The 23,544-nt window shown below is 44.1% G+C and overlaps 3 protein-coding genes and 1 pseudogene across 3 annotated transcripts; 3 read left to right on the forward strand and 1 right to left on the reverse strand.

The window, feature by feature from the left end:
• Positions 1-396: 396 nt before the first annotated feature.
• LOC125532604 (disease resistance protein RGA5-like) lies at positions 397-4,052 on the forward strand. Its single transcript, XM_087535594.1, has 3 exons — positions 397-1,232; positions 1,669-3,629; positions 4,042-4,052. Exons 1-3 carry the CDS (start codon positions 397-399, stop codon positions 4,050-4,052), a joined length of 2,808 nt encoding a protein of 935 aa, XP_087391720.1.
• Positions 4,053-10,011: 5,959 nt separating this feature from the next.
• On the forward strand, positions 10,012-14,512 carry LOC147988701 (uncharacterized). The gene is made up of 3 exons (XM_087535598.1): positions 10,012-11,080; positions 12,366-13,828; positions 14,246-14,512. The coding sequence occupies exons 1-3, from the start codon at positions 10,012-10,014 to the stop codon at positions 14,510-14,512; spliced, it is 2,799 nt and encodes a 932-aa protein (XP_087391724.1).
• Positions 10,468-10,606, forward strand: LOC125533310 (small nucleolar RNA Z247; annotated as a pseudogene).
• A 374-nt stretch (positions 14,513-14,886) lies between the features above and the next one.
• Positions 14,887-15,714, reverse strand: LOC125532605 (disease resistance protein PIK6-NP). The gene has a single exon (XM_048696607.2). The coding sequence runs from the start codon at positions 15,712-15,714 to the stop codon at positions 14,887-14,889; it is 828 nt and encodes a 275-aa protein (XP_048552564.2).
• Between the last annotated feature and the right edge of the window lie 7,830 nt (positions 15,715-23,544).

The raw sequence follows: 23,544 nt of genomic DNA on the forward strand, positions 1-23,544 counted from the left end.
ATTTTAAAAAAGAGATACAAGTACTAGTAGATTGTAGCCTTTTTGTATTGATTCAATACAGGGTGTAATGGATGATGTTAATTAGCCCTCCATACTTAGCTGACCACTCCTAGCTGTTAGTTAATCTTTCTATTTTGTTTTCATTAAATTAATATATCCTCACACCCCATTAATTCTACGTCTGTTTGTCCCATTCGCCAACGATCGATTAGTTCAAGGGAACCATTGAACAATGAGATCTTGTATCCTTCACATGTTCCACGCACACCCACACACGCAAACTAATATATGTATGTGTGGTGCCTACCACTCTCACCTTGTGCAATTTCTACCCCAAAACACTACCACAACCTCGAGTACCAAAATTGTTTCCGATTCACAAAAGCAATCAAGTCCATGGATCTGGTAACTGGGGCAATGATCCCCCTCCTGCGCAAGCTCGGGGAGCTGCTCTCCGATGAGTACAACCTAGAGAAGCGTGTCAGGAAAGGCGTCAAATCTCTACTCACGGAGATGGAGATGATGCACGTCGTTCTCCGAAAAGTGGGTGAGATGCACGAAGAGAAACTAGAGGAGCAGGTTCGGGTCTGGGCAGGCAAGGTCAGAGACCTCTCATATGATATGGACGATGCGGTCGACACCTTTATGGTGTGGGCAAAGGAGGACAGCCATGAGCTTGGCCCGAACAATATCAAGAACAAAATAAAGAAGTTCCTGAGGAAGACCACCAAATTGTTCAGAAAGGGCAAGGCACTCCATCAGATCTCCAACGCCATCCAAGAAGCACAAGACCTCGCCAAGGAGCTGGGTGAGCTACGTCAAAGGTACATGCTTGATCTACACACCAACAATAGAGGTGATACCATTGATCCTCGCCTCAAGGCTGTGTACAAAGATGTCACGGAGCTTGTTGGCATTGTAGATACACGAGACGAACTGATCGATATGTTGACAGAGGGTGACAAGAGTACAAAGCAACATTTAAAGATAATATCTATTGTTGGTTTTGGTGGGCTGGGCAAGACAACTCTTGCCAGAGCAGTGTATGACAAGATCAAAGGGCAATTTGATTGCGGAGCTTTTGTTTCGGTGTCTCAAAATCCTGACATGAAGAAGATTTTCAAGAAGCTGTTATATGAACTTGACAAGACCAAGTTCGCAACCATCAATGAAGCTATTAGGGATGAAGGGCAACTCATCGATGAAATAAAAATGTTCCTTCATGAAAAGAGGTATGTTCATAGCAATAGAAGTTCATTTTTTTGCTTAGCCATGCAAACATAATGCCAATCAACAACAAAGTGTCATTTTCTTTTGGGTATATATCTCCTTGCTATATATTGCCTTGCTTTTGTACTCCCTCCAACCCAAAAAGTGTTGTGGCTTTAGTTCAAATTTGAATTAAAACCACACACTTTTTTTGGATCAGAGGGAGTATTATATATGAATTTTCCAATTGAAACTACTTTTCCACCCATTTGAATTTTCATTTTTCAAAGAAATCCCCCCCCACCCCCCCCCCCCCCCCCCCCCCACACACACACACACACAAATCTTTGCCAAAACACCTCGTGTTTACTAGTCAAGTACAACCTTGTTGCAAATATTAATAGAGACCTACATGTATTTCAACCGATTCGTAGACTAACACTTTCGAAAATCACTCAGGTATCTCATCGTAATTGATGACATATGGAGTACCACAGCATGGGGGATAATTAAGTGTGCTCTATCTTGCAGCAATCTCTGCAGTCGAGTAATAACAACATCACGCATAGTCAGTGTCTCTAAAGCATGTTGCCTATCTATTGATGATATGATTTACAACATGAAACCTCTTTCTAATGATGACTCCCAGAGACTGTTCTATAAAAGAATATTTACACAAGAGAGTGGGTGTCCTCATGAATTGGAACAAGTATCTAACGATATCTTGAAGAAATGTGGCGGAGTACCACTAGCCATCATTACTATAGCAAGTATTTTGGCTAGTGACCACCATGTAAAAACAAAGGACCAATGGTATGATTTTCTCCATTCTATTGGCCATGGACTCACAAAAGATGCTAACATGGAGGAGATGCAAAGGATACTATTGTTTAGCTATTATGATCTACCTTCGCATTTGAAGACTTGTTTATTATATATGAGTATGTTTCCAGAAGATATAGTGGTCTGGAGAGATCAGGTTATATGGATGTGGATAGCTGAAGGCTTTGTCCATCGTGGAACACAAGAAACAGGATCACTATATGATATTGGAGAGACCTACTTCAATGATCTTATAAATAGAAACATGATGCAGCCATTATACATTAATGATGAAGGCAAAGCAGATGCTTGTCGTGTGCATGATATGGTTCTTGATGTAATATGCTCAATGTCAAGTGAAGAAAACTTTGTTACAATATTGAATGGTACAGATCGAAGAACACATAATCCACACCGAAAGGTTCGCAGGTTATCATTTCAGAATAGCATGTCACAGCTCACCGGCCCTCAGGTCTCTACCATACTCATGGCACAAGTGAGGTCTGTTACTTTCTATAGTGTGATTGATGACCAAATCCAGTCTGTTTCATGCTTTCGAGTTCTACGTGTATTAGATTTAAGCAGCTCAAATCGTTGGGCAAGTACACATGAGGTTGATCTTGGGTATGTCATGAAGTTAGTACACCTGAGGTACTTAGGGTTAAGAGATACACATGCTGGGGAGCTCCCTACTGAGATAGGAAAGTTACAGTTTCTGCAGACACTAGACTTAAGAGGAACACTGGATATAAGAGCAACACGATCCGTGGTGCCATCAACTATTACTCGGCTAGGATGTTTGATGTGCCTATACATTGATGTGCGTATGAAAATGCCGGTTGGAATTGGAAACTTGGCGTCCATAGAAGAGTTGAGTGGACTGTATGTGGACGGTTCTAATGAAATTGAGAAGGAGATAGGGCAGCTGAAAGAGCTGAGGGTGCTCAACCTTCGGTGGCAGGGACGAAATGAGAGCATATGTGACTGTTTGGTGTTGTCCCTTGCCAATCTGCAAAAATTGCAACGTCTAACGGTTGATAGTTATGGAGTCACAAGGTTTGATATCAGCTGGGACTGCTGGATGCCCCCTCCGTACCTCCGTGCCCTTGTGTTCCGCGGATGCACCTCCATGTTGCCTGGCTGGATTCATTCTTCTTCGCTTTCCCTCCTATCCTACCTGCATATCTCCGTGGATGTGGTGCGAGGGAAGGACATTAAAATACTTGGGACCTTGCCGGCTCTTTGTCATCTGAGACTAGAGTCTACTGAAGTTCAGACTCAATACATCTTCAACACCGACACTTATGAATTCCCATGTGCAAGGGAGTGTAGATTCGAGTATTTCACGACAACACCATCTATGTTTCCAGGAGGAGCGATGCCAAGGCTTGAACTCCTCAAGTTTTATGCCCGGGCGTCCGACATTGGGAGTGGTAAGTTGGACGTGAACATGGCACACCTATCTTCCCTCAAGCGAGTCGATGTTGTCCTCTGGAATGAGGATGGCAACCCTCTAAAGTTGGAGGAAGCCAAGGCTGCACTAAGGTTTGCAGTGAGAGCCCATCCCAACCGTCCCAGCCTTGCTATATGTTGTTATGGTAAGCTCTTTTGGCTTCCGTCTCACACAACCAACATTATTCATTTTTTACTATCTTTTACCGACAAAAAAAAACATTATTCATTTTTCTTTCTTTCTCACATGTTTTGCATATGGGTTTCAATGAAGGATCGGAAGAAAATGAATTGGAAGAATAGGAATCGGAAGAAAAGGTCTCTATGAGAGCCTTTTTACAGTTTCCCAATCAAAAGAATAAGATGGCTTGACATTATGTTTCCTAGAAGGAAACAGAGGACGAATCGGAAGAAGACGAAGCAGCACAAGAGTGTGGCGCTGATGCACTCCCATGTTTGAGAGAATGTGGCTTCTTGCATTTTCCGACGCGCTATCTATATTTCCTTGTGTAGTTATCTGTTACTGCAAGATGAAGATGTGCATTCCTTCATGTGCAGCTAATGGTTGACTCCATTTTCCTGAAATGAAGAAACCATTTCTGCTTTCATATTCCTGAACTACAGACAGTAATGAGATCCTGTACCTGAAATTTAGATCTTTTTATAAGCATACGCAGAATACACCCAAGTGGAGCACGCCACAGTATGAATCTGCGGAAAAATAGCAGATGGAGAAGTAAGGCAGCAGTAACAACTACTCCCTCCGTTCCAAAATAGATGACTCAATTTTGTACTAACTAACTACTCCCTTGGCTGCGTTCGGCGGCGGCGGCCGGGTCTGCAGCGACGGACCATCTGACCTCGGATCGGTGGTGGCGGCATGGAGGGCCTGGTGGTTGGGTCGGCGCCATGCGTGGTTTGCCCTCCGGACAGATCTGATCTACCCGGTGCGGCTTGCTCGATGTGCGGCGGCTCAGATCGGCGGCGACCCGTGCACACGATGCTTGATGGAGGTTCTTCGAGCGGATCCAGGTGAAAACCTTGTTCTCGGCTTGATGCCAAGACCGGCGTTGGCGGCACTCTTTTGTGTCATTACCTTCTTGAAGGCATCGCCGCGGAGAAGCTCCAGACCTCTATTTACTACCTCCGGGGGAAACCCTAGATTAGTAGATCGGATGACGGCGGCACGTTGGTGTCGTTTCCTCCTTGGGGGCGTCATTCTTGGAGGCGTACACGGGATCGAAGGACCAGTGGGCGGCTTTTTTGGTGGAGCGGTGCTTCATCCTACACATTGATGACGATGGATCTCGGCGGCGTGGCGCAGTGGAGACTCGGCGTCCGATGCACGGTGATGGACTCGCGCGGGAGGAGGTAGTTGTCTGGCGTCATGGTGGCGTCGATGACAGAGTGGCCTGACGAGGTAGAAGCCTCAATATCTGCTCTGAAGACGGGCCTGTGGAGGATGATGGCGGCAACACTTGTGAGTGCGTCAGACCAGTTTATGCCCCAGACCCGGTACGTGGCTCGGCTGGGGCTTCTGGCGGCTTCTGGCTTTTGATGATAGGCTTAGGTGAGTGGTCTGGGTATTTGGCCCAGCTAGCATCCCTTCATCATATGGATAGGAGTAGTGGCATATGTAGCCAAGATGGTGGATTCGGGCATATTGTTGTAATATTTTGTAAGGTCCCCGAGAATAATCAATAAAGTGGCCGCATGCATCTCCCAGATGCAGAGGCCGGGGATCATCCTCTTTTTTAAAAAAAAACTTTGTACTAAGTTTAGTAAAGTTAGTACAAAGTTGAGTCATCTATTTTGGGACGGAGGAAGTAATACTCACAAAGAAAAAAACCAGTTGGCTGGCTGGTGACGTGACGTCCCACAATTCCTTGTTCCCAATCTGTACAAACTGGCCACACCAAAGAACCCTCTCTGTTCGTGATGCTTGCGAGGGAGGTCGCTGGATGCCTTAGATCAGTTTCTCTGTGTATGGTGCAAGATTCAGAACACCCAACTAACCATTGAACCTGACGACATAGCCGACGGGCGCTATTCTGCTGCCTCCGACTATGGTTTCCAGTTCTCGACTTGGCCTGCGAGGCCGGACCTCAACGGCATATGGCGCATCCCAAAATCAGATCCTACACGTGGCTGCTGTTACAAAACCGGAACTGGACGCCAGACTGTCTGCTTGCCAGAGGATGGACACATGCTGCTCATTGCTCCTGTCGTGATCAAGTTCTTGAATCGGCCGTGCACCTGACGGTCTCATGCTCAAATCTGTGCATCAAATAAGTCTGGCACCAATTCAAGGACTCGGACGGCGATACGGCTCAGATTAGCTCCCAGGCTACCTCTATCAAGGAGTGGTGGAGAAGAATATTACTCTGCTCAAAATCCCCCTGACCAAGCCTTAAGTTTACCACTGCAGCCTATGTGGCGTGGAATTTGTGAAAAGAGCACAACCGCAGGACCTTCAAAGGAAAGAGAGAATATCCAGTTTTCTGAAGTTCAGTTCCCATTTGTCTGTACACCTTGTTTTTCCCTCTCCTTACTAAATGAAAAAGCAGAGCTCCTGCTATTGCCTGTCCAAAAAAAAAAACCCTACCAATTGCTAAAAGCTTAAATGCCCAAAATTCTTAGATGCGACTAACATGGGAACGTTGTGAATGTGCTACATGTCCTCTGAAGCTTAGATGAACAAAAAAAAAAACTTAATCAGATGTAGAGTAACAGGTTACATGACCATCCGCGGTGGAGCTGCGCTGGACGGAGCATCTCTGAAGACCACAGTGCATCGTCCACGGCGGCGTGGGAGCGAGACAAGGCGAGTTGAGCTGTTGTGAATCGCTAGCGCCCTGCGGCCGCTCCATTTAAAAAAACAGGTCCAGGTTTTTCTTAAACAGAGAAAATACTCTGTCTTTGTAAATCTACTCTACTATTAATACTAGTAATGTTTTTGGATAATTAAAACCTCAAAGTAAATAATACTATGGCATTCTAAGAAAACTATGGTATTCTCGAAATACTTAGAAAATATTCTGCTATCAAACCGAGCCGGTATACTGGGCCTACTATATAAACAATGACAGGGTTCAGAATTGCTGTATCTCATAATGAAATTCTGAATAATAAAGTTAAGAGCGCTCAGCGAAACCTCAGCTGTGAATATTTGCAACTAACTGAAACAATGAATGAATTTCAGGATGTAACTGTGGCTGCCAGTTGAATAGACAGAACGGAAGCGAGTGACTCTTGACTGAACCAGTTTTTGTCTGAATATTTAAGTTACAATCAAGTAGTACTGGTGTACATGAAGACAAAGCTCCACACAGATGCAGTAAATAAATTGAAACAGTCTGATTCCAAGTTCACACGCCAAGAAAAAATGAATATCATCCCCCCAAAATAAAAATGAATATCATAGATCAAATAGCATCTGTACGTAGGCCACTTTTATTTGAGTTTCAGGCAACGAGAATAGTAGCTTCAGGACACGATTCCAGTTAAAACACCCGCAGTTGTTTTTTAGTTGAACAATTTTCCTAAAAGATAAGAGTATCAGCCCGTCAAGAAGCTTCTTGAATATGTGGAGAAAGTACACATATATTCAAGGGGAAAAACCAACTAACTAGATTGCAGACAGCATGAACTATTTGAATTTCGTAATAGTAAAAGTAGCCATACATCCTGTCATTATTCATTTCTTCATTCGAGAGTCAATCTGGGATGGTTGGGATGGAGACTTGCTTCATTCCTTATGGCAACTTTTGCAGCCTCAACTTCAGAAGATGTGGCATCCCAGCTCTGAAGACCAACTCGCACATCTTTCAGATATGGGAGGTGCTCAATACCTAAGTAGAACCCATAGGCCTTTGCCATTGATACAGAGAACCACAGCTTAAGCTCCTCGAGCTTTGGCAGTGCCCCTTCCTCAAACAAAAGGATCCCTGCACCTACACCAAAAGGTTTATAAAGGAAATTCTTCAAACATCGGAATCCTCTGCCTTGTAAAACAAGCATGTCTTTATGGACCGTGTTGGTAGTATAAAGTCTCAGATAAAGTAATGAAGACAGGTCTCCAAGTATGCCAAGAACCTCCTCTGTTATTACACTTAACTTAATGTTCAGGTATGCAAGACTTGTGAGTGCTGGAGTAATCCACTCTGGCAGTTTTGATAAACAGTAATGGGTGCCCATCCCAAATCTTTGGAGGTGAGTTGGAAGGGGAGACCAGGAATCTAATAACCCAAAAAGAGATGGACTATCAGCACTTATCCGCATAGACTGGAGTTTGTAGCTGCCAAGCTTGCATAGTGAGGAATGAAATATCTCTGCATGACTCTTGTACTCTTGAGATTCTTCATCTTTCACGATGAACAGTACACGGAGTACCTTCAAATTGATCAGGCTCCCTAGCTCCTTCATTGCACCTACTGAACTCATGGTAATGTCAAAGCCTGTGATCTCCCTTAAGTTTTTCATATTCCCAATCCCGATTGGTAGCTTCCACTGATTTGAGCCACTGAGTAGATGTTGTAGTTTAGTTAGCTGAACAATTCTAGAAGGCAATTATTTGACTATTGTATTCCTAAAATCAAGCGTCTTTAGATCATGTAGCATCACAATTCCACATGGTAGCTCCGATATGCCTGTGCGGTTAAAGCTTAGGTACTTTAGCTAGAACAGGTTTTTCATACCATCCATATCATACTCTATCAGGCCCTGGCAACCTTGAAAATCTAGTACACGTAAAGTTTCAAACTTAGTAAGACTGGGCAAGTGCTTGATGCAACCTGATGATGGTATTATAAGAGATCGGACATGGCTTAGATCTTTCTTTGCCAATACAGATGCAAGCTCCTGCTCAATAATGTCCTGGATCGATAATCGTCGAATAAAACACTGAGAATTTTCCCAAATAGTTTGGCTGCCATTGACCACAGTGATGAAATTTTCTTCAATGGATTTTGAAATGATAAGTTCAAGCATCATGTCATGAACTCGACAGGCACGAACCATCCCATCATAACCAATGCCCACTGGTTGGACCAGGTTTTTATTGATAAGCTCGTAAAAATAACTTTCTGCAACCTCTTGACAGCTCCTCCCACGCTCTTCAGAAATAAAGCCTTCCGCAATCAATTGCCTCACCAACCTTTCTCTGTCAATCACATAATCCTCAGGGAAATTACTTAAGTGCAACAAGACAGTCTTGAGGTGTGGTGGAAGATCATTATAGCTCAAGGACAGTATGTTTTTCATTCCCTCTAGACTCTGGTTTCTGTTCAAGTCAGAACCAATTGATCTTTTCACCTTCTCCCACTCTTCTTTGACACGTGGTCTGTTAGCTAGTAGACCAGATATACTGATAATTGCCAATGGTAGGCCTCCACACTTTTTCAAGATAGCTTTCGAAACTTCAATAAACATGTGAGGGCAGCAATTCTCTGATCCAAAGATTCTTCTAAAAAATAGTCTTTCAGAGTGAGGGTCACTTAGAGGTTTCATTTCATAGATCTGGTCATCAGGACCTGGACAACAAGAGCTAGCTACTTCCATTATGCGTGTAGTAGCTACAATTCTGCTAGAACAGCTGTTCTCTGGAAATGCACAATTGATAGCATTCCATGCCACTATAGACCATATATCATCAATGATAACAAGATACCTGATAGATGTCAACAAATAGCATCAATCAATAATGATATATTACATATTCTTCAGGTACTCAAACTATAGTAAAGTACGGGTATTTCAATGAAATCATAATCCTTTACATCAATATTTTCTTGAATGTTCGTGTCGATAGATTATTAGTGCAGACAAGCAAACTAATGTTGCAAACTCTTACTGCTCAAGCAGACTTCAACCACCAGGGATTTACTTACACACAAGAGCGCCCCAGTGGGAGCTTCAATGTGTGGAGATAGCATTGATCTCATGCCTCTGTTAACTCTAAGCGCAGGCACATATTCTTATGTGTGTGCCTCTAAATTGTAACTGAATTGTTTTTTCAAACTTGAGCAACGATTTTAGTTATTTTCTTCTGCCAAGCATTTTCGCGAAGTTCTGGAATCAAAATTGTACCATTATATTTCATAACTACATAGTATTTTAGTTCTTGAAAAAAATAGAAATAGATGCAGAAATAAGAGGTTAAAATAATGACTGCTTACAACGAGACATGTTTGTTAAACACCGGATATTTTGCGTACGCATAACTTGGTTATATCTCTAGGAGGTTAGCTAGTCTGTTAGGATAGTTGTACGGTTTAACTTGTTGTAATCCCGTAGCACAACTACATGCGCCTTATCTCCTCCTCTCTTGTTCTTCAAGTTGTACTCAACCGATGTATGCATATCCAGGGTTGGCCCCTGCTATATAAACACGCACCCGTCGCCTCTAACGAGGTAAGACGCTTTGAGCAATCTTCACATGGTATCAGAGCCTCCTTCTTCCATTACATCTAGCTTCACAATATCATCACCACCAACCGCTCCACCATGTCATCCTCCTCCGCCGCACCCATGTCCAGCATAAACGGGCAGGTCACGGAGAAGCTCACGAGGACGAACTATGTCCTCTGGCGTGCACAGATCACGCCACAACTCATCGGTGCCGGTCTCTTCGGCTATGCCGATGGAACCACCCCGGAGCCAGAGAAGACCATCATCACCAAGAACAAGGAAGGAAAAGATGAATCTGTCCCGAACCCTCTACATCATTCTTGGGTCAGGGAGGATCAACAGGTACTTGGGCATCTCCTGATTAACTTATCTCGAGAAGTTCTTGTCCAGGTCACCTCCATCCGCAAGGCGCACGAGCTCTGGACTGCCCTTGGGAACATGTTCTCATCGCAGTCCAGGTCGCGTGTGAACAACATCCGCATCGCCCTCTCCAACGCACAGAAGGGGACCCAATCTGTGGGTACCTACTTCGCCTACATGCGCTCCCTCGCCGACGAACTAGCTGCTGCTGGCAAGCCGCTGGACGAGGATGAGGTGGTCTCCTACATCACCGGCGGGCTGGACATGGAGTATCAGCCGTTGGTGTCGGCCCTTGATGCCCGCACCGAGCCGGTCACCCTCGAAGATCTGTTCGCTCAGATGATCAACTTTGATCAGAGGGCGGCGCTATTCCACAACGCCATTGGGTTCAAGTCGTCCGCCAACGTCGCCTCCCGTGGTGGCCGTGGTGGGTCTCGCTACCGCGGCCCGCAGAGGAACAAGGGCAAGCCCGGCGACAACAGCAGCAACACCAACACTCAGCGCTCCAGCGGCGGCGGTCGGCCCTCCTACACCAACAACAGGGGCCGCCGCAACTCCTCCAAAACCTCCCGTCCAGATGCCATCCGATGCCAAATCTGTGGTAAACCAGGTCACTCTGCTAAAGATTGCTGGTACAGGTTCGACAAGGATGAAGGCGACTCCTCTCAGGACGAGAAGGTAGCAGGGGCAGCTGAAGGATCCTACGGTGTCGACACCAACTTGTATGTCGACAGCGGCGCAACCAATCACATCATGGGTGAACTCGAAAAGGTCACCGTGAGAGAGAAGTACCGCGGCCAAGATCAAATTCACACCGCCAACGGGTCAGGTATGAGGATTAAACACATTGGTCATTCAGTTATTAAAACCCCACACAAAAACATTCATCTCCGAAGAATCTTGCATGTCCCTAGTGCCTCCATTAATCTTCTTTCCGTTCATCGTATTGCCCTTGACAATCATGTATTCCTTGAGTTTCACCCTTTCTTCTTTTTAATTAAGGATCAGGCAACGAAGAGGGTTCTGTACCGAGGTAGATGCGTTCGAGGGATTTACCCGTTGATTCCCAAGTTTAGAAGATTCAATAAGCAAGCATATGGTGTCGCCAAGCTTACTTCAACTCGGTGGCACGATCGACTAGGGCATGCATATTTTTCTTTAGTTGAACGAGTGCTTAGGAAAAATAAGCTCCCATATGTGGATGAGCGTCATGTTGAAACCATTTGTGATTCATGTCAGCGTGCTAAGAGTCATCAATTACCTTATCCTATTTCTACAAGTATTTCTACCAAGCCATTGCAACTCATTTTTTTCCGATGTTTGGGGTCCTGCCCCCAGTTCTGTTGGTAGACATACATACTACGTAAGTTTCATAGATGACTTCAGTAAATACTCCTGGATCTATCTTCTTAAGAAAAGATCCGATGTGTTCCAAGTCTTCCAAAATTTTCAAGCACTCGTTGAACGAAAATTTGACACCAAAATCATTGCTCTCCAATCCGATTGGGGAGGGGAATACGAAAAATTAAATTCGTTTTTCCAAACACTTGGCATCTCTCACCATGTGTCCTGTCCTCGCGCCCACCAACAAAACGGGTCGGCCGAAAGAAAACATAGACACATTGTTGAGGTCGGCCTGGCCCTTCTAGCCGGTGCCTCCATGCCTCTCAAGTTTTGGAATGAGGCCTTTCTTGCTGCTGTTCACATCATTAATATGCTACCAAGTCATGTCATCAACAACGAAACTCCATGGAACGCCTCCTTCACACTAAACCAGATTATACATCTCTCCGTGTGTTTGGCTGCGCATGTTGGCCCAACCTAAGGCCCTATAACAAACGTAAGATGTGTTTTCCTTGGTTATAGTGCCCAGCATAAGGGCGTGAAGTGCCTTGACGTGTCTACCGGACGTGTCTATATATCCCGCGATGTAGTCTTTGATGAAACAAAATTTCCATTCACTGCTTTACATCCTAATGCCGGTGCTCTTCTTCGAAAAGAGATTCTGCTTTTGCCTTCTAATCTAACCGGTTTTGATCAAGGGGGAAATAACTTGGATGATCAACTGTTGCTTAACCCTCATAACATTGCTCCTGAGTTTTGTGATGATGCAGCTGCGCGCAGCAAAGAAAATTTGATGGAAAATGCTGAAGAAATTCGCTTAACAGGGCAACAATTCATGTGTCTCCAACCAGGGGGCAAATCTCCCTCGGGATCTGCAGCACAACAGCCGAGAGAATCCGCCGCGGGATCCGTTCCGCAGCAGACAGGTGCGGGACCCGCATGGACAAACGCGCCAGCAGATTCCTCCATAGGCGGTCTCCACTCATCGCCCGTCACGCGTCGCATGTCGCCCCGCCGGTCGAAGGAGTCCGGCCCGCACCAATCTGCGGGTGACACGCGGCAGCCTGCTACGGGGCCCGAGCGTGTGCGGTTCCCGGATGCTGTGCGCGTCTACACGCGCCGCCTGCGTCAGACGGGCGCGGACTCCGGTGCGGCCCTGCATGGCCCATGCGCGGACTCCGGGGCAGATCTGTATGGCCCCGCGTCATCATTGGTGCATGATGGGCCGTCGGGATCTTCTGCGCCATCTGCCTCGCCATCAACTCAGCACACGACCGCAGAGGATCCGGCTGACACATCAGCCAGAGAATCTCCCTTGGGATCGCCCGCTGGCGCAGCTCCTAAGCAGGCGCGATCCTTTGCGAAAACTGATTCTGCTGCTGCTTCACCACCATGTACACGTCTTAAAAAAGGTGTAATTAAACCTGTCAATTATAAGCATGTACTCAAGTTTGGACTAGCATGTTCTACAGGAGAACCGCATACGCTTGAGGAAGCTCTTGGTGATGCAAGGTGGAAAAAGGCCATGGATGAAGAGTACATGGCACTTCAGAGAAATAAGACGTGGCACCTCGTTCCCCCACAGCAAGGTAAAAACTTGATTGAGTGCAAATGGGTATTCAGAATCAAAAGAAAATCTGATGGAACTATAGATAGGTACAAAGCTAGACTTGTTGCGAAAGGCTTTAAACAACGTTATGGCATAGATTATGAGGACACCTTCAGTCCGGTTGTAAAAGCTGCAACGATTCGCCTTGTCTTGTCAATTGTTGTTTCCAGGGGATGGAGCCTTCGTCAGCTGGATGTACAGAATGCGTTCCTTCATGGCGTTCTGGAAGAAGTTTACATGAAACAACCTCCTGGTTTTGAGGACAAGAATGCACCCTTCCATGTATGCAGACTTGACAAAGCTTTGTATGGTTTGAAGCAAGCTCCCAGAGCATGGTATTCCCGTCTCAGTCAGAAATTGCAGGCTCTTGGTTTCGTTCCTTCAAAATATGACACCTCATTGTTCATTTACAATAAGTCAAATACATCTATATTTGTGCTTATTTATGTTGATGATATAATTGTTACTAGCTCATCCAATGAGACCATAACAGCATTGCTGAAGGATTTAAATTCAGAGTTTGCTCTCAAGGATTTAGGAGACTTGCACTTTTTCCTAGGAATTGAAGTAAAGAAACATAAGGATGGGCTTCATCTTTCACAGGAAAAGTATGCAACTGATCTGGTAAGAAGAGTTGGATTGCAAGGATGCAAACCGTCACTAACTCCTCTCTCCAGCACAGAAAAATTATCCCTCACAGAAGGAGAACTCTTGAGTCAAGAGGATGGCACAAAATACAGAAGTCTAGTAGGTGCTCTTCAGTACTTAACTCTCACTAGACTTGATTTATCTTTTGATGTTAACAAGGTATGCCAGTTTCTTCATGCACCTACTACAGTTCATTGAACTGCTGCAAAGCGCATAGTGAGATATGTGAAAAATACCATGAATGTTGGTCTGAACTTCACCAAGTCATCATCCACACTAGTCAGTGCATTTTCTGATTCTGATTGGGCCGGATGTGTTGATGACAGACGTTCCACTGGTGGGTTTGCTATATTTTTTGGACCTAACTTAATATCATGGTGTGCAATGAAACAGGCTACAGTCTCTAGATCAAGCACAGAGGCAGAATACAAGGCGTTGGCAAATGCAACAGCAGAGATTATTTGGGTTCAATCACCGATGAGAGAACTTGGTGTCAGAAGCACTCAAACTCCATGCTTATGGTGTGACAACCTTGGTGCAACATACTTGTCTGCAAATCTTGTTTTTCATGCTAGAACAAAGCATATTGAGATAGACTTTCATTTTGTCAGAGAGAGAGTTGCAAGCAGAAAATTGGAGATTCGGTTTGTGCATTCTTGAGATCAAGTTGCAGACGGGTTCACCAAGGCATTGCCTACAAAGAGTTTTGAAGAGTTTAAACGTAATCTCAACTTGACAAAGTTGTGATTAAGGGAGGATGTTAAACACCGGATATTTTCCATACGCATAACTTGGTTATATCTCTAGGAGGTTAGCTAGTCTGTTAGGATAGTTGTACGGTTTAACTTGTTGTAATCCCGTAGCACAACTACCTGCGCCTTATCTCCTCCTCTCTTGTTCTCCAAGTTGTACTCAACCGATGTATGCATATCCAGGGTTGGCCCCTGCTATATAAACACGCACCCGTCGCCTCTAACGAGGTAAGACGCTTCGAGCAATCTTCACAATGTTTATGGAAACAAAAATCAGAGAAATTACATTTTTTCTTGTAGAAGTTCTCTTAGCTTTGAAATGGATTTCTTTTCGTCCCAAATCTCCATATCTTTCTTGAATTCATCGCTGTAGGACACTTGGGAGATCATATCCTTGATAATTTTTATTGTATCTGGCTTTTGGGAGACCAACACAAAAGCATGACAATCAAAATGCCCTTGAATCTTGCGACAGATCTCATTTGCCAGCGTTGTCTTTCCTAATCCACCAAACCCAACAATAGATAACACCTTGCGACCATGCTTGTTTTCATCTTCCATAACCCACTTGGCAAGATCATCTCTTGGACCATCAACACCCACAAGGTGTGCCTCCTCGGCAAAAAGAGCAGCCAGCCGGGGATCCACGGCTGAATTGCCAGAGGTCCTACCAGCAACATCATCGAGCTTGTAGCTAGTCTTGAGCTCTTTCACCTCCTTGATACGAAGCTTAAGGTCATTGATTTGGTTGGCAATTCCATGCCGAGCTCCAAGCGTTTTCAAACGGCGAGCCGTCTTGCGAAAGAAATCCTTGAAGCCGGCGTCATGAACCCCACCATCGCCGAGCTTGCGGATGAACTTGTCGAAGAAATCCTCAGTATCATAGGCCAGCTCCCTCACGAGCGACATCCATTCCTTCACCTGATCATCAGGATCCTCTAGCTTGGCATAGCTTTTAAGCGCACCATGCATGGTAAAGAACTCAGACCGGAGGGAGCGTATCTCGCGCCGCACACCTTTCAGCCGGCCACACTCTTTGGCAAGCAGATCTGCCAGCTTTGCCAGCAGGGGACCCAACGCTCCTAGTGCAGCGGTCACTACAGGTGCCATCGGTCCCCTCCCTTTGCAGAAGCTTGGGCCGTCACTAATCCAACAGCTGCAGCACGGATGTAGCATAACATGAGCAGATTGAACGAAGCAAACATCGGCAGAACCGGTTCGAGCAAAAGACATGAGTAGAAGGAATGAAGCAAAACATGAGCAGCACAGCACTCACACCCGATGTAGTCCGCGAGCTCCGTGTGGGTAGAATTACTGTTGTGAAATCAGTGCTCTTGTGCAGCGATCACCATAGGTGCCATCGATTCCTCTAGCTATTTCTTGTCTCTTCACTCTATCTCTCGTTTGGGTTTCTGTTTGTGTATAGCTTGGAGTGAGGAGAACTCAGAGAACTGCATGAACAAAGGGGATGGTAAGCTCGAGTCTGTACTAGATGCAAGCTGCTTTTTCACTCACCTAACGATGGCTCAACAATCTTAATTTACCAGTAGCTAGCATCTCCAGGAAGCAACCCGGAAACTGCGCTATTGAATTAAGATCACAGACACAGGACAAGAAAATCAAAGTAAAATAATAACCCTAAATCATGCCCACTTGTACACTTAATTAGAGTTGTTCATTTGTTCTTACGCGAATACGCTCATCGCATCCTAATACAATATTGCAAGTTTGCAACCGAGGCTCTCAGCCACTTGCCCACTTGTACATTTGATTAGAATTGTTCTTACCATGATTAGTACCAACAATGGCACAATGCCAAAATCTCATCCTAATATAATATTGCAACTGATGTTCCCCGTAGTTAATGGAATATTAGCTCCAAATTAAAACATTGCATGCCGGCCTAGAGCAGAAAACATCAACTGATCGAAGACAAAACAACGGGCGTCACCTGGGTGGACGGACCTGGAGCTCTTGAGGTCGTCCTCGGTCAAGCCAGCCGGCGGTGGACTTGGTGATGAGGGCGCCGGTGACGGCGAAGGACCCGGCGAGGAAGGGCTAGTTCGGGAGAGTTTTTACGGTGCATCATACTACCTAATTTAATCGGTAGTATTAAGTCGATCTGATGGTTAATATGATTCGACTCAAAGGATAACTTGGTAATTTTCTATTAGGCGTGTGCTTAGATTTATCCTTTCACGTGAATCAAATAATGCTGGCACGGGTAGGCCTCCGTCCACCATGGCGTGTGCAGCTAGACGTCGGTCGCCGCCACCATTCTCCATGTCTCTGCGGTTAGACGTCGGTCGCTGCCAGCATCCTCCATGTCATGTGCGGCTAGCCGTCGGCCGCCACCAAGTCCTCCATCGCGCCCTTGAGTCTCCTACACCATCCTCCATGCTGTGTGCGGATAGCCACCAGACGCCACAGGTCCTCCGTCGTGCTCTGACTGGAGCACCTGCCCCACCATCTTGATGCAGCCCGCTTTCCTCCGCTGACGGCTCCCCTCCGCCAGCCGCACACCCGTGCCCTTTTGACAAACGTTTTGATTGATTGCTAACGTGAGAAGTACTCCGGTCTTGATTCATGCGCTAATTGATTTATAAGTATACTTGTGATCTGCCTCGTTTTGGCTAGCTTGATCTTTTGATTGCTTTGGGATTTGAATCGGCCTTGGGCTTGGTCGAGGTCTTGACGAGATCGATCTGCTGCCTAACAGCTGACCTGAAGCTCCCGTTGAGAATTTGTGGCAGTGGGCAGCGCCCAACAGGTATGGAAGTGATTCAAGATTTCAAGGAATGATTGGGTTGGATCGATCCTGTCATTGGAATCTACTCGGGAGCTTGCTTTTAGAAGAACGGTTGTAAGATTTATAAAAGTGAACTACCCAAAGTGCCCCTAAATCATGAATACTAGATCATTGATGGCGCGCGTTGCCGCGCCCATCCATTTTTACACTTTAATGTTAGGGGTTGATGTAATTATATGGAGCCATAAACAAATACTTATCATGTTGAATTAAGTTAACAGGGCTACTTCCATGCCGTAGCCTTACGATGCCAAATTTCAAAATCGTAATGCTATTTATAGAGAACTTCCCCTTGAATTGAAGATAGAATAGACCAATGAAATCAGGAAAGAAAATCAATTATCAATATGATTATTTACTCCGATAACAAACTTGATGGCATTACTTGTGATACAATTTGCAATAGGTTAGAAATCAAATGCCTAACTCAAACAGAAATTTCTCATGCCCTATATCATACATTGGTAGCTTTATGTCACACATGAGCATATTTTCCACAACTACATGATACGCAGGGCAGGGAAGCAGATTTATTAGTGGGAATTCACTGTGTTGAGACTGTATGTATATGCATGCATGTATATGTGTCTGTAATGATATATTTCCATATGTTAATGGTGGAGACATTAGCTACTTGGGCAAAGAATTGCAGTTCAACAGTTATGGTGAGCGTTGAGTAAACACAAGATACATGTGCGTAGATATACTTCTGGCAACATATGTATGTTGTAGGTATATTTGAAAACCAAAACTATTACCTCTAGTGACTCCATGTTTGAACATAGATATGATAATAGTCCTCTCAGTGTGGTTTCTGAGCATCTCAACAAACAAGGGAGTAAGTAAGTCTCTTCTTGTATTGAAAGCTAGATCGTTTGAATAAGTGGAAATTGAACGTGCCATTGTGGCCATTATATATACTAACGCATTCGAAGAAGATATGGATTTATAATGAAATTTAAATCATCATGCCCATTCCTGTTTACAATATTAAAATATCTAAACTGCTATGCTTAAAAGCTAAAGAGAACAAATGGGAGACGTGACCTGCCAAGATATTTTTTTTTGCAAATTACTGTTGCAGAAATGAAAAGGTAACACATCTGTTCTGGATGTCCTTGAATAAACCGACAAATGAGATGAGTTAGTGACATGTATACAAATTTTACAATTTTCTACAAGCAATATTAGAAACATTCAAGAGGCAGTCGGAAAAAAAATAAAGGTATCTTCTCTTTGTAACTAATTCATGATGTGCAACGTGTGCCATATCATGATGATCAGATGATAAGTAGAAAAAATAACCTGAATGTCAGGACCTGCACAAGAGTGGGTCATTCAGAATCTTGTGCGGAGGAGCAAGTCGATGATAAGTTAGCATGAAGAAAGTGAGGTTCTAACATAGAGATAAAGGAAATCAGTTGACGAAAAGTAGAGAACTATCTTTTATTTTTGATAACACGAAAAGTAGATAAGTAAATTCAAAGCCTTGACCTTATTTTGTTCAATTTATAGGAAAAGCTGAACCAGTTGACCTATTGATAGTAATAGTGCAATTCTATAATGACCGAGAAGAATACCAAAAACATATACTCTCTTTTTTTGAACATAATATCCTCTTATATATTATAATCTCTTCAATAAAAAAGATCCATCTTCATTACTCATTATATATTGATAGATCCACTGTAGTAGTTGGACGTAATAATTTTCCTATAAAGAACACACGTCTGTGATTTTGTGCTCAAAATTCCAATCAACTGGGTGACATCCTGATTGTTGTGGAATGCTAATCCTATGCACTCGGAAAGGACAAATCCAAACCAGCAGAGAACACTGATTATATGCAAGATAAAGGGAAGGGAATGATCTGTACCAGCGGACTCCATCGAATGTTGACATGTACCCCCATTTCCCTTGTCAAATTGTTCTTGTAGAGGCAAACCTAGGTCGCTGCCAATGATCATTCGTTAAGGCTCGAGCCCCATGCAGCCACAAAGTGGAGACCATTCTTGCTGCACCGGTCTGAAAGCCAAGTAGTTGACGATCATGCCGCTAGATCTAGGAGAATTCAGATGCTAAAGTAAACAATATCAACTTTACTACAGGATCCCGCCTCAAGGAGACAAGAAGGAACATATTATTTTATTTATCTGAGGATGCTGATTGCTGAAGGAGCTGTACGTACCCTTGAGGGATAGAACCAGTAGAGGATTGATTCGCTGAATTGATCAGCGTTGGCATGGGAGTCGCTACTGCCCCACCGCCACCTGCAGCGCTGTCCACCGCCCGAACACCAACCCGATGGCCTCTCCAAGCGCCGCCTCCGCATCGGTGGAGATCTGGGCCATGGCACTGTCGGATGTGGCAATGGTGTCACGCCTCACTGGTCTGAGAGTTGAGCCCCTCTCTGCTGCAACTGGAGAAGGAAGACAGACGGTGGCTGGTCAACGTCGTGGAGGCGCGATGATTCGTCGGCGGCCGCGAGGGAGAATGAAGGGAGGGATTGCCGCCCCTTCGATGTCCTTGACCTGACCTGAACTGAAGCGACGTCGCACACCATCTAATTGGTGGGCTGTTCTTTCACCAACCGCTAAACGGGCTGCCTGGCCCAATCAACCAGAGGCCACCGATTTTTCCACTGGAATAGCCTCCCTAGGTCACCCGGCCCATTGGTTAATTACGGGATTAGATAGTCATCTGACGGCCAGCAACGACCCGGAACAAACATCCGACGGCCAGAAATCTTGATGGTCTGGGAGGGCAGGGAATGTGCTCAGTTTTAATGTATCTAAATACTACCAGATTTCTTCTGTAGTATCGCTTAATCTGGAACGTTGGACTGAAAAAATAAACGGTCCAAAATAACTTGATGTACTGTAAAAGGTCTCTAGTTCGGGGCCCCATTTCCGGCAGAAGAACACCGGCCACAGATCGAAGGGATTCAACTACGCTTGGACAGAGTCAACGAATCTTTCCTCTTTCTCTCTTGCTTCGATGTGGAAGCAGCGACGTGAAACCCTATTTGCCGCTGGCTGCGGCAAATTGTCGCAGATCAATCGAGCACTTGGGGTGGGCAGCCTGTAAAGCGTTTCAGCGTTCCTGGTTTTGGGAGTCGGTTTTTTCCGGTTTTGGAAACTTTCAACAATTCCTGAACTCTTCTTTTCTATTTCCTATTTTTGTTTCTGTTTTTTTTTCGTTTTTCTTTTGTCCCGGTTTCATCTTTTCCTCTTTTTTCTTCTTTTATTTTCTTCTTTCTTCATTTTTTTTCATTTGACAAGTTAAATTTTCCTTTCCAACAAATGGAGGGAAGTTTTCAAATGTTCGTATTTTTTAATATTTGTTCTTTTTTTCCAAAAAATGTTCCTGTTTTCAAATTTTCTTCATAAATTCTAAACAATTTGAGAATTTTAAAAATGTTTTGCTTCTTTTAAAAGAATGTTAAAAAATGGAAAAGAGTTAGAGATTCCAAATATGTTTGCATTTTAAAATTTTGTTCACAGATTCAAAAAATATTCGTGGATTTCAAAAAACTATTCGCATTTATAAAATTTGTTCACAAATTCAAAATATGTTCATGTTTTCAAAAATTAATCACAAAATAAAAATTGTTTGGGAATTTCCTAAAATGTTTGGGTTTTAAAAAAATATTCATAATTTTGAAAAATGTTCGTGTTTTCAATTTTGTTACTGTTTTTTTTAAAACGTTTGCGTGTACAAAATGTTGTTCGTAGTTTCAAAAAAAGTTCACATTTTCAATTTTGTTCCTTATTTTTTCAAAAAATGTTCGCATTTTTAATTTTGAGATTTCTAAAAAATGTGCATGTTTTCACAAAATGTTCTGAATTTTTTAAAAAATAAGAAATTTTGAAAATGTTCATGTTTTAAAAAATATTTACTTTTGTCAAATATATATATATTTTTATAATTGCAAAAAAGGTTTCAATCTTTCGTGCTTATTGTTCGTATAAACCATGGTGCGTATTCAGACAACAAATCTCGGTAACTACAGTGGGCTAGCGATGTGGTTCACCCACGGGAGGTTGTGTGTTCGACCCCTCTAATGTCAAGCTCAGATAAGTACCAAACCAAACTATGACCAAACTGACACGTACCAATGATCCTACTGGTACAAAATAACGGCCAAAAGTAGTTAGGAACCCCTCTCGGACACACCGAAACGGAGCTGGTTGCATTGGATTTACGTGATCGCATCATCAAAGTATGCACACATGTGTGCACGGTCAACGTAGGCCCCCACGCAAGAAATGAACGAAAATGGATACAAAACGAACGTTGCGTCATGTCCGGACAGTGTTTTTGGCTATTTTGGTCTGGAAAATTCTAGAAAATGCATCGAGTGTCGGGAAAAATATGAAATTTGGTGTGGGTGTTGTGGATGGTGATGCCAAGGTGTGGAAAAAGTTTGGGGCCGTTTGATGGAGTCGAAAAAAAGTAATTGACAGTACTCAAAAATAATAAAATTGTACAAAAAAATAAAAAAAAAACATTTTTAATAATGAGATACGACCTTACCAAACTACGCGGGCAGTACCCGGAAAATGCACGACCCGAACAGTTGAGTGAGGTCACATGACAATATTAAAGATGACCATGCATGGGTTAACCGACGCGGCTATTTAAGCCGGTCGGGGCGTCCTTCCGCGGTCGAGGTGGGACTAAACTATGCCGTCCGACCGCCCGAACTGATCCACGTGCGTCGTCTGAGGCCCGGCCCAATGATTGAGGACGGCAGATGAGAGAGAGGTGACGCGGGCCCGACAGAATCTATCGGGATTGGAACCTCGTATGTCGCACGACGTCGCCATATGCCCACGACACACACGACGCCCGAACCTTAACGCACGCCGCCACCTGCCCTCTCGTCACGCCGTCATCTATCATACCCATCTACCTCCGTGACGGAGCGCCGCCGTCCGCTGTCCGCTGTTCGAGAACACGCCTTCCGCCGTCCACCGATCGACATCACGCCTTCCGCCGATCGACATCACGCTGTCCGCCGTCCACATCTGGCCCATCACGTCGTCCGAACTCTCTGACATCGCCGTCCGCGGTTCCGCAGCACGCCGTCGGTAAATTTTTTGTTTTTCAAACGATGCATTCATCATGTTTATCATCTAGACATGTAAATAAGCTAATATTTTTTTTTGCTTCTATTCGTAGTGATGGAGTATGGAGATATTTACTATTCTGTTGAGAAGTGGTGTCTTTTGGTCAGCAAACTGAACTCAAGGCAGAAAAAGCGACTAGAAACAATGTTGATGATTCCTAGTGTGCGCATGCGCAAGTGTTTGCTTAAGTTCATTATTAAATCATATGCGTTGGACAGAGATAGGTTCATCATGCCATCAAAAAACGGTGCGATATCATTGCGCACCGAAGATGTCTTTGATATTTTTGGTCTAGAGAACAAGGGCAGAGATGCCATGAGAGCTTTAGGTAAAGGAGGATTAAAGGCGAAGGTGAAGGTGCCGAGTCGTTTCATAGATTCCGGTACGAATGAAATAATGATAGACCAGCTTATTCAGGACATCACTACCAGTGGCACTTATGATGATGATTTCTTGCGTCGAATTGTGTTGGTTCTCCTTGGCACGGTTCTTGCACCGCACTCCATGATAGAAGTTCCTAATGCTTTTTACAAGTTAGTGGAGGATGTAGAGAGCATCAAATCATTTAACTGGAACGCGTTTAATTTCTTTACGTGTTTGCATTGATGGCATCAAAAAGACCGTGTCAGATCTTACAAAATTTACATGGCCAGTGGGAAACCTTGCCCTCATACAGGTAAATTGTATGTTATAATTTTAATTTCGAACTATAGTTTGCAAAATTAACATTGCTAATATATGTCATGTTCATGCAGTACTTGTTTTGGGAGAAAGTGCAACCACTCAATGAAGACACATTCGATCCACTGGCTCATGAATATCCGTTGATGCTTAACTAGATATAAGATGAGGCTCTTAAGCGTGACGCGTATGACACATCGTACAGCCGCGGGAATGGGAGGGTAAGTATTTATAGTTTGTACTGCATGCACTTATGTTACTATTTAAATGTTGAGTAATTTGAACTAATTTTTTTGTGTCTCAGGTTGATGGCATAAT

This window comes from Triticum urartu, chromosome 1A, assembly GCF_056163025.1.
Source record: "Triticum urartu cultivar PI428250 chromosome 1A, HENAU_Tu73, whole genome shotgun sequence".
Taxonomy (NCBI): Eukaryota; Viridiplantae; Streptophyta; class Magnoliopsida; order Poales; family Poaceae; genus Triticum; species Triticum urartu.

Excerpts from the sequence above, each read along its gene's own strand:
- LOC125532604 (XM_087535594.1), top strand. The coding sequence starts at position 397 with ATGGATCTGGTAACTGGGGCAATGATCCCCCTCCTGCGCAAGCTCGGG. Across the intron at positions 1,233-1,668 it reads ATGTTCCTTCATGAAAAGAG|GTATCTCATCGTAATTGATG; the intron begins GTATGTTCATAG and ends AAAATCACTCAG.
- LOC147988701 (XM_087535598.1), top strand. The coding sequence starts at position 10,012 with ATGTCCAGCATAAACGGGCAGGTCACGGAGAAGCTCACGAGGACGAAC. Across the intron at positions 11,081-12,365 it reads TCACACCGCCAACGGGTCAG|CTGCGCGCAGCAAAGAAAAT; the intron begins GTATGAGGATTA and ends GTGATGATGCAG. Across the intron at positions 13,829-14,245 it reads AAAAGTATGCAACTGATCTG|GCTACAGTCTCTAGATCAAG; the intron begins GTAAGAAGAGTT and ends GCAATGAAACAG.
- LOC125532605 (XM_048696607.2), bottom strand. The coding sequence starts at position 15,714 with ATGGCACCTGTAGTGACCGCTGCACTAGGAGCGTTGGGTCCCCTGCTG.